This window comes from Gossypium raimondii, chromosome 10, assembly GCF_025698545.1.
Source record: "Gossypium raimondii isolate GPD5lz chromosome 10, ASM2569854v1, whole genome shotgun sequence".
NCBI classification, from domain to species: domain Eukaryota; kingdom Viridiplantae; phylum Streptophyta; class Magnoliopsida; order Malvales; family Malvaceae; genus Gossypium; species Gossypium raimondii.
Genome location: NC_068574.1, coordinates 42,579,721 through 42,590,546, shown reverse-complemented (window position 1 = coordinate 42,590,546; position 10,826 = coordinate 42,579,721). Strand labels below are relative to the sequence as shown.

General features: G+C 29.8%; 1 protein-coding gene across 1 annotated transcript; it reads left to right on the top strand.

Moving 5' to 3' along the window:
• The first annotated feature begins 170 nt into the window (after nucleotides 1-170).
• LOC105775512 (F-box protein At3g07870-like) lies at nucleotides 171-1,178 on the top strand. Its single transcript, XM_012598024.1, has one exon. The coding sequence runs from the start codon at nucleotides 171-173 to the stop codon at nucleotides 1,176-1,178; it is 1,008 nt and encodes a 335-aa protein (XP_012453478.1).
• Nucleotides 1,179-10,826: the final 9,648 nt, after the last annotated feature.

Here is a 10,826-nt window from a genome sequence, read left to right as displayed (position 1 = left end):
AGACCTCTCTTTTGTGAGTCGTGTCCACGAGCTCTCCTTTCGAGCCATATTTGCGAACCTGCCTTGCTATCTTCTCGTGATTCGTCTTATACTTAGCCTTCGAGTGGGATCTATTAGGGTCGTGGGTCGAAAACCCGAATTCTTTCTAGGGCTCAGGTCGTTGGCTATTGATGTATAATAATCTTGAAAAATCTCGAAAGAGGCTTCATTTATCCTATGTTTATGCTTATGGTGCAAGTGTCCAGGTCTCCAAACTCAACTTTACACCCAAATTTAAAGTACCCACTTGGGATATTTCTGATATTAGTGCATGTAATGGTTTGCTTTGTTTAGTTGGACCCAAAAGAGATGACCCTTTCTATGTGTTCTACGTGTGTAACCCAATTTTGGGTGAATTTATCACAATTCAACCACCTTATAAGGATAGGTGTAGGGGTGATTTTTGGGGGCTTAGTTATTCAACTGTCACTAATCAATACAAACTTTTGCAAAGCTATTATCCTACAGATGAATTGAATTGCCCAATGGTTGAAATATACACCATTGGGAGTGGTACATGGAGAAGCATAGTAAATGCACCTACTGACTTTGTTTCTTTACGTTTCAAAGCTTTCTTGAATGGAGCCCTTCACTGGTCGAAATCTTCTCTTCGTGGTGAATTCATAAATTCTTTTGACTTTGATACTGAGCAGTTTGGGATAGTTCCACCGCCTCATCATTTTCAAGAATTGGATAAGAGTTCTTCAGAATGCACAAAGACTGGAGTGCTAGGAGGTTGTCTGTTTATATGTCACTATCCAGATTTCATGCAATTTGACATTTGGGCTATGAAGGAATATGGTGTCAAGGAGTCTTGGACCAAACAATTTGTCGTTAAACATGTTTACTCGGGTTCCTATCAACCAATACTTGTTTTGAGCAATGGAGAAATATTCATGTTGTCAAATTACCCGAAAAGAACTTGTTACAACCAGAAGGGGAGATATTTACGAGGAGCTAAATCCTTCTGGATTCCCTCAAAATTTGATGCAATTTCTTATGCCCCATGCTTTGTTTCTCTCTACAATGTTGCAAAAGGAGAGCAAATATCCAGTTATTATATCATAATCGTAGCGATGCACCTTATTAATAGGATTAGAGTGCGAGTTCAAAGTTTTCTTTCATCACCTACAGCTTGAAGATAATGCTTTTGATGCCATTTTAGTGAACTTTTGATTTCCGTTTCCATGTACAAATTACTGAGTTCTGTTTCATTGTATCATGGTTTTTATTTAATAAGCTGAAAATGTTTATGTAGGATGTAGAGGACCAGAGTCTATGACAAATCTGTAAATGAACATGCGAGTTTTTATTCTTTGTTCGAGTTTATACATGTCTCCCATTCAATATGCATCGGTTTGTGATTTAATAATACATGAAAAGTAAAGTTTTCATGTAGATTTATATGCAAGAATCTCGACGATCTGATACATGAAAAGTAAAAAGGAGTTTATGAAGTCGAATATGGTAATTTGTAAACGAGGCCATGGAACCAACTAAATCCTTAGGGAGTTATATTATGAGTTCCAGGACCCAACTATTATGCCTAAATTGTAATGTATGTAGTGATTCAGATATGACTGCTTTTGTTACTTGTAAATTTTGAGACATCATGCTAATTAGTAGATTTGTTAGGCTTAGGAGTCCATGTAAACTGGAACTGGTATTTTGGTGCGTGGCTTGGTCATTTGAAGTAATATTTGAGTCCTTTCATCCCTAGAAATGAACCTCACAGAGCCATGAATCATTTATACCTTAGACACCACATAAAGCAGCATCCATGACATCCAATTGTTTGCTAAATTCGTGATTAAAGAAATATTTAATTTGATTTATTTCTTGTACTATTTTGAAATTTAAACTTAGTCCCTATACTTTATTTTTGAGATATTGAGTCTCCATACCTTTTTTTATTTAAAAATTTTGGTCCTTCAATCTAATTTTTTGTTAAAGTTAATGATGTCAACCGTAAAATAATATTTTTAGTCTTCAACATTTATAGTTCTTTTTGTCAATTTGATTTTTACCTTTTAAAAAGTACATGAAAATTATAAAATTATTTTTTTAAATAAAAAATTTATGAAAGAAAATAGAACTCTTTAAAAATAAAAAGATTTAAAATTTTTAAAAAAAAATTAAAAGTCAAAGTTATCCAAATTGGATTGCACTGACTAGTTTGGTCAGTTTGACCGGGAATTGGATAGAGTGTTGGTCTAGTGAGAAGTAAAAAATTGATTAAATTAAGCTAAAAAAGGGTTAAACCAAATCGATTTCAAACTGATCTGATCAATTGGTTCTCAAAATAATTGGTCTAACCAATTTAAAGTAAATAATTTATTAAAAAAAATATTAAAAAATAATAAAAATTTAGCTCAAATCAACCATATCGTATTAGTTTACGGATCAATCAATTTTTTATCTCTCATCGGATTGATACTTTAATAGATTTCTAGTTTAATTGGTCCGATTTAGATAACATTGAATTTTAATTTTATTTTTGGAGTTGTAAGTGGCCGAATGATCCACAATTAGAAACTCGACCATCTTTGTGACTATGTGCCTGTCGTCGCCGAATGTTACCTACAGGATGATGAAGCCTTTCACTGCAATCGTCTGGTTGAAGCTATAGACCAGACTAGCTTTCTATAGGGCTGATCTTTGAGGCCCATCTAGCAAAAAGCCTTAGCCATGAGAATGTTGATTGAATTCCCTGTGTCCATGAGGATTCTTTTCACCTTGTTTCTGGCCTAAAAAATATAATATTGTAATTCTTTATTTTTTTCACCACAATCATAATACATGCTCTAGATTCATTTATATATTTATAAAATGATTTACATAACTAAACTAATATCATAATAGTCAAGAAAACCATTTAAAAAATCATTTGATGTTAAGCTATTAAGTTGATAAAGCATCCAAAATTGTTAAAAGGAAAAGTAATACATAAGTAATTTGTTCACTTAATGTTTTTTCTATCATTTCTTTTATTTAGTTTAATTAGTTGCAAGCTTTTAATTAATTATAATCGAGTCATTATAATATGACATATAATCAATTATATTCATAGCTATCAAATATATATAATTGACAACTTGTGAAAAATGGTTTCTTTTATAAATAAAATATTATAAATTTTAATAAATTATTTTCCTAAAATTATAATTATGTTTATAATTATAATTTATTATATTTAAGAAATGATCTACTCACTCTAATATAAAACTACACTTTTATATTTTTTATAAAATATTTCGATAACTTTATCTTTTTATGATCATATCTAGTTTTTAATAATAATAATAATAATAATAATAATAATAATAATAATATATTTAAATGAATTAGTCCATATAGACATTGAAATAGTCAATTTATTATCCTATTTGAACTATTCCTTTAAAAATAGAATTTTCTTTTCATTTGGTCTGATTTGGATAAAATGAAATTCATGCGAAAAAACAAAACTTGAATCGAATTGTGCAATTTGGGTGATAACATCAACTCGAAATCAAATTAAATAATAAAAATCCTGAACCGAATCGAATACATTGGCTTGAATCAATTTTTCAATTTTCTCGATTTCTGTGCTCAACCCTAGTTCAAGGTGGCCCAATTTGCAGTACCACCTATTAGTACATTTATAATCATCCGCACGAGCTATTTTCCATTATCATCTTTTTGTCCGTCGGATGGTCCTGCTTCTTTGTCATAGGACTTGTTCCTTTGATGTAGCTTGTGAGCCACGAATTGCTTTAAGTGACCTTGCCAGAGGGTCGACTTTGTAACACTCATTGCCCGTCCTGGCTTATGGCACGACTGGGAGCCATTACTGGAAAACTTTCAAGCTTTGTACAAAATTTTCTTTTATAAAAAAAATATATTTTCCATGGTGTTTAAAACTTGACCACATCCCTTTTTCTTTCATTTGACAATACATTTAAACTTATTTGAATCGTAAAACAAATATTTAGGTATTTTTGGCTTAAAACATGATTTTTCGGTTGAAAGAATCAAGGGGTTTCAACAATAATCAAACTTTAGAACATTTAATTTAAAAACTTTAAAATATTTTTCAAACATTCTAAAGGTTTTAAAATCAATTGAAAATCATTTAGAAATATTTTTCTATTGATTGAAGGTGTTCGGGGTTATGTACAAGTTTCAGAAGGCTCAAAACGGTCAAAATAATGTAATGGGCATGTCCAGGAGGCTAGGTATTGGTATCTAACCTCTAGGGTGTGGTACCTAGACCTGAAACAATTCATTTTTGACATTTTGTCAGGTGAGGTGGGGTACCTTAGGTAAGGGTATTAAACCTTAAGCCCTTGAAGTTGAAAATCCCCAATCATCCCCATATCATACCATTAGGTTCCGAATAATTTTAAACACATTTGAATGACTCATAAACTCTCTTTTAAGTATGAAAACATATACAACACTTTTATGAAAACAACCACAACTTATCATTCATTAAATTAAAACCAAATCATACAAACTTATCATTGAATATAATCATCCTATGTACATGCCATGCTACAGGATATCCTATTACAAAATTTTCAACCATGCAAAGGTGATAGAAACTCCCAAATGATCATGACTTCTCAAAATCCTTGAACGAACCTTCGTGCAAGAAACAACGGTGTGTTAAGCATAAATGCTTAGTAAGTAATCAAGGAAAATACTCAACTTACCTTAAGGGCTTGTGAGTGGTTAATTTACTTTATCATTACAATTAGAATGATCCTAATGACCATGCCCCAGCGTGCATGTGTCGGGGCTTAGAAAACTACAATTGGACATAGAAGTGTAGTATCTGTAAGTGAACAGATCAAATTGTAATATAGTTTTTATTTACAATAAAATACGCAAGTTTTTCAAGAATCGTACCCAATGGAGGTTTGTTTAAACTGTAACGCCCCGATTCTGGTGGGTACAAGGTCTGGCGTAGCCCTTAAGCAGTATGATTGGCAAAGTGGTATTCGCTTAAGTGCCCCTTCTTGGCGCATAGAGTGGGCGAATACAGTTATGTGTTTAAGATGATAAGGGATTTACACCAATTTGGTATGATTTGTTGGAATAAATATGTGATCAAGTGAATTGGTATTGAAAGTTGAGTCCATGTCAAAGGTATGGTACGCCCTTTTTCCGTGGAACTGTACAAGTTAAATTACAAGGTAGGCTGGTTATAAGCTAACTAAATGTGAACTAGGATAGTTAAAGATAAGGGGAAATACTCAATTAGTGTTCGTGGAAGTTGTGTGCTTGGATAAGACAATTCGGTAGTGATATAACATTTATTAAGTTCCAATAAAGACATAGATTATATTAATAGGTCTTCAAGTTTGAATAAAGGGTGTTTTCTTCTTCTCTCTTCATAAACATTGAAAACTAAGGTCGAAGGAAATAGAAGCATTCCTTTAAGATGGATTTGAAAACCTTGAATTTTATCAGTTATTTCTCCATGTTAAGGTAAGTCTTATGGCTCTGCAAGTAGAATTGTTTGGGTGTATGAAAAAGTAAGGCTCTGTTTGGGGAATTATCTCAGTATAAGTTGTTCGTATAAGTTGTTCAAATAGGTTTTAAAATTAATCACTATACTTTAATTTTAAAACACTGAATTTTTTATTTTTATTTAAAAATTTTGATTTTTTATCTAATTTTTCATTAAAATTAATGACGTCAAAGGTAAAATTGTTATAAAATAAAGAGAGATTGAGAGAATAAGGAACAAAGAAAATATGAAAGCAATAGAGAATCTACTTTATTGATTAAAAGGAATGATTACAATGCTTTATCAGAGTCTTTATTTATAGGCATAAGAAGTATAAAAGAAGTAGAGATCTAATTCTAATAACTATTAGAATTTAAAGTACATTAAAACTTTATCTTGATCATGATGGACATCCACTTAAAAAGATATTCATAACACTCCCCCTTGGATGTCCATTGGTAGGTAATGTGCCTCGCTAAAATCTTATTAGGAAAAATCCTGTGGGATGAAAACCTAACGAAGGAAAAAGAGTACATAATCTGTAATACGCATAATATGTTGCCTCATTAAAAACCTTACCAGAAAAACCCAATGGGACAAAACCTCGATTAAGGGAAAAAGAGTGTAATACATATTTACTCCCCCTCATGAAAACATATCATATTTTCTCATATTTTACGTATTCAATCTTGAATACTAGTTTTTCAAATGACTATTTGTATGAATTTGCTAAGCATTTATATTACCATTCTTTTAAAAGTCACGAGTGAGGGAAATTTGGGGAAATATATTTTGATCTCTTCAGGAGATTCAACAATAATCATAACAAACTTTAATCATGGTTTTTTTTATAAAAACACAAATAGGTATTTTGGATCATTTTATAATCCTCCTTCAACTACTATTCACTAAGTCAAATTTACCACATATATTCAAATTATTTCAATTCATATTAGAGGTGATCATGGGCCGGGCCAGGTCCAGACAAAATTTTAGGCCCATTTTCTAGGCCCGGGCTCGGCCAAGCCCGAAATATGGGCCTAAAAATTTGTCCAAGCCCAGCCCGAAAGAAAATTTCTAAGCCCGAGCCCGGCTCAGCCCATATTTGATTAAAAATAAAAACTAAAAAATAAAAAATAAAAATATTTAATATTTAATTTGGATTAAAAGTCCAAAATATATATATTTAATAAAAATTATATTTGATTAAAAATAAAAATAAAAAAATATATATTTAATATATAATTTGGGTCGGGTTGCGCCTTGTTTTTTTGGCCAAACCCATATTTCGGGCCTATATTTTTACTCGAACCTTCTATTTTTCGGGTGGGCCATCGAGCCGGGCCGGGTAGCCCAACCCATGATCACCTCTAATTCATATAAATGAACAATTTCTTGAGAATTTCAATATGCTTCTAGCATCCTAAATCCTTCAACGATTTTAATATAACTTTTACTATATAGTGATTCATAAAAGGTTGTAACAATAACCATTAAACGCAAGTTAAATGTTTTATGAATTGTCAATTTAATAATATATCTAAAGGTTATTGCATCCACCGCAAAATAATATCATATCTTTTCATAATCAATGACAGGACTTAGCGAAAAACTTCATGTTTTTATTCCGCATTTGCAAAACTACTTCAATTGCACCCTCACTGGCTTTATACCTTTAGATATTTGGACTACTAGTCCAAAAACTCCAAAATTTTCATTGTACTTGAGTTGCGTCTTTCTATTTTGATCAATTTATTTCATATTTATATTTCGCAATTGATTTACTCAAGATCCTCCTTTTATTTCATTATTTCAATAATAATATTGCATGTAAAATCATTGTCGACCACTTTTATTATTCGGTTCCACATTTTCTCGAATTGACATAACTTATCGAGATCTCTTATTTTCATTATTTTAAAATTCAGTTTCAGTTACCTGAATATCTTTTGAATTTTTACTTATTAGTTATGTCTTGGGTCTCTTCTGGAGCACCCGACTCTACTATATGACCATCTAGAAGAATTTTCATCTTTGGAACTAATCAATCTATTATTTATTCTAACTGATTATCCTCTCGTTACTTTTATTCAAATTAAAATATTAGATGATATATAAGACTTGGTTATTCTTATTAATTTTGTAAATACATCTAACAATTAAGTTGTAATGAGTTATCCTTATTGAAATTCTGGTTCAAATTGCTCTCCCCTAACTCATTACAAGTTATTATTTCTCTCCCCCTAATGTCGGGAAAACTATCGAATCAAAATTGTAATCACAAGTCATATCATAATTAAATCTCGAATACATTCAAAACATCTAATAGTATAAAGAAACTTGTAATTAATATATATTCTCAACTTTCTTTGAGGATTCACTCATCTTTGTGCGTTGTGGTGGAGCAATTGGAGCATATACGCACATACAAAAATTTGAAGATGAGAAATATTTAGCTCTTGATCAAAAACCAATTGTAATGGGGAGTATTTATAACTTATTGGCTTTATGCGTACAACACGTAAATCAACATAATCTCATGTTGAAATAGGAAGTTTAGTTCTCATAAGTAATGGTTTAGACATTAATTAGAGGTGTTTAATTAATAATTTCTCTAAACCATTATGTGCAAACTTTTACAAAATTTTTGCAAACTTAATCAATAAAAGATTGAGATGTAAACTCGTCAGTATTAGCAAGATGAATTGTCTTAATTGTATGATCTGAAATTAATTATTTACACAAGCAATCTTGCAAATGACAGGTTGCAAATTAATAACATATATGTGATTATTTTGTAGATGCATCTACCAAGACTATATAATATCAAAACCATCAACATGGTGGATGAATGGACCTATATTCATTTCAGAAATGCAAGACATTGAATCTCAACTTTAGCTAGTGAGTTTCTAATAATCAATTTTCATTGAGAACAAGCAACATATGAGAATTCTTTTAAATTAAAGAATCTTTTGGTTCTTTAATGAATGTCCATGTGAATTCTTAATTAATTTCTGTATCATATATGATCCATGATGGTCTAACTGGTCACGCCAAGTAGTAAATGCATTTGTATCAGTAAACTTCTGGTTTACTTTAACATGTGTTTCAACTGTACTAAATTGTAACAAATTAATAATTCTACTATTGTTCATTTTACTTTGTATCCACATATAAGTGCTATTATGACATACTACTTGAAATGTCTAAATCAATGTGAATATTATAATGTCACTAAGTCAACAAAATAAATATAATTTCTAAACAATTATATGCAATATTCACTTTAGGAAATATGCCAAAATATTTAAATATCTAAAAAATTTGTAACTTCAAGTGCATCCAACCATAACGAGCTTTAGATAGAATTATCATATTTTATTGCTCATAAATAGATCTTTTACAGTCATATTTTGCTTCCAACCCTTAATAGGGATGATGACAAAAGAAGATCACAAATATTATAAAATAAATATAAATTAATAACCCAATCCTCTCTTTTCATTCTTTCGAATAGATATTTATAGCAATAGTGATTCATATGAAATATAATATTTTCCTCATTCACAATCTCAATATAAGATCCATTATAAATATCTTTTAAAACCAATGGATTAATCATCACTAGATATTAATATATTAGCTTTTCTCGAGCTTTCGACTAATTTTGTACTATCAAATATTGGAATAATATTTTTTAGTACCAAATAAGATAAATACTTTCTATCTATAATGATAGAATTTATTACTATATTCTCATATCCTTCCTCAAAGAATATTAACAAAAACAAAATTTTTAGGCATATGCCACATATGTGGCCAATAATCTTTCATACCACATTGATAACATAAGTTATCTACCCTTTGAAGAGTTATCTTGAGAACTCTCATTGTTCTCTTATTTATTACTATGTTCCCACTTTTAGTGGTCCATGATTATATCTTTTATTTTCTTTATATTTGCATTCACTTCAAGGAATGCAATAAATCTAGTAGGATAGAGTTCTAAACGCCTCTATTGATTCTTTATTTCATAATCACCATCGCAAAACATGCGTGGATTTCAAATCAAAATCTATCTATTCATGTTGTCATGATTAGTCTCCAATCAAATCCTCAATTACAACAACAATCATGATCTCTATATTTTCATTTTGCATAATTGTTATGTACTGCTACATTCACTTCAGGAAATGAAGCAAAACTAGTGGGAAAAATTTCATAGTTTTTCATTAGTAACTTATTATTTTGTTTAGCCACTAGAAAGTATGAGATCGCTCGAAAATATTGTTAAAGTCATTTTCACAATATTGCTACTGCAGAAGGACATTAGATATTTCAATCATATAGCGTAATGTATTCCTTCGGGGAATACATATAATACAAATACATAAGTATATCATGTTATTTATATATATGGTTTTAATGTAAAACACATGAAGGTTTTATTCAACATATATCTTCTTGATCTGAAAAATAATATTATATTTTATAAAATTTTGAATCACAAGGAGCTAAAATATAAGCTCTTAAAGAGCTTTTTACGCTTTGTGCAATATTAGCTCTTCAAAAGCATATAATCATTTTATTGTATAACTTTAACAAATGCTTAATTTATTTTAAATAAAATTTTATCTATTCATATAAAAAGAAACTGAATAGGTATAAATAAAACATATATTAAACGTAACAAATAATAAATTCATATCACTAATAAATCATTGTGGTTAGATAATATATATTTTATATATCATACCACAACAAAATACAAAATATTATAATGTCAAATTAAAATAACTTTACAACAATAAAAGTTTAAACATAAACATTTTCTAACTTCCACCTCTTATGACATAATTTTATTTCAAATTTTACAATGATATGAAATTATCACAGATAGGGTGAATATCCCAAAGTTCATGACAAGTAAGTATTTTACTCACATTCCATAATCAATTCTATTAAAATGAAAAATATTTATCTCCACATAAAATCCCAATCACTAAATGCGTGAAGGGTTTAATAAATTTATAGAGATACGAATAGTGAATTATATAAATTGAACTTTTAATAGAAATCAAATAAAATTTCAAAAGAATTTGATTAGATTGACTTACATTACCATGGATGAGAAGTAGTGATTACAAACATCCTTTGTAATGAAGAAAAGAGATCATCTGTAAGTAAATATCAAAAAGCAAACTTTAAGAGTGAATCTTATTTCTTGATTTCATATAGATAACAAGATCAAATCTTTCACCGTCCTTAAGAACAAAAAGCAAAACAA

Bases quoted from the DNA above. Each gene is read 5' to 3' on its own strand.
- LOC105775512 (XM_012598024.1), top strand. From the start codon at position 171: ATGTATAATAATCTTGAAAAATCTCGAAAGAGGCTTCATTTATCCTAT.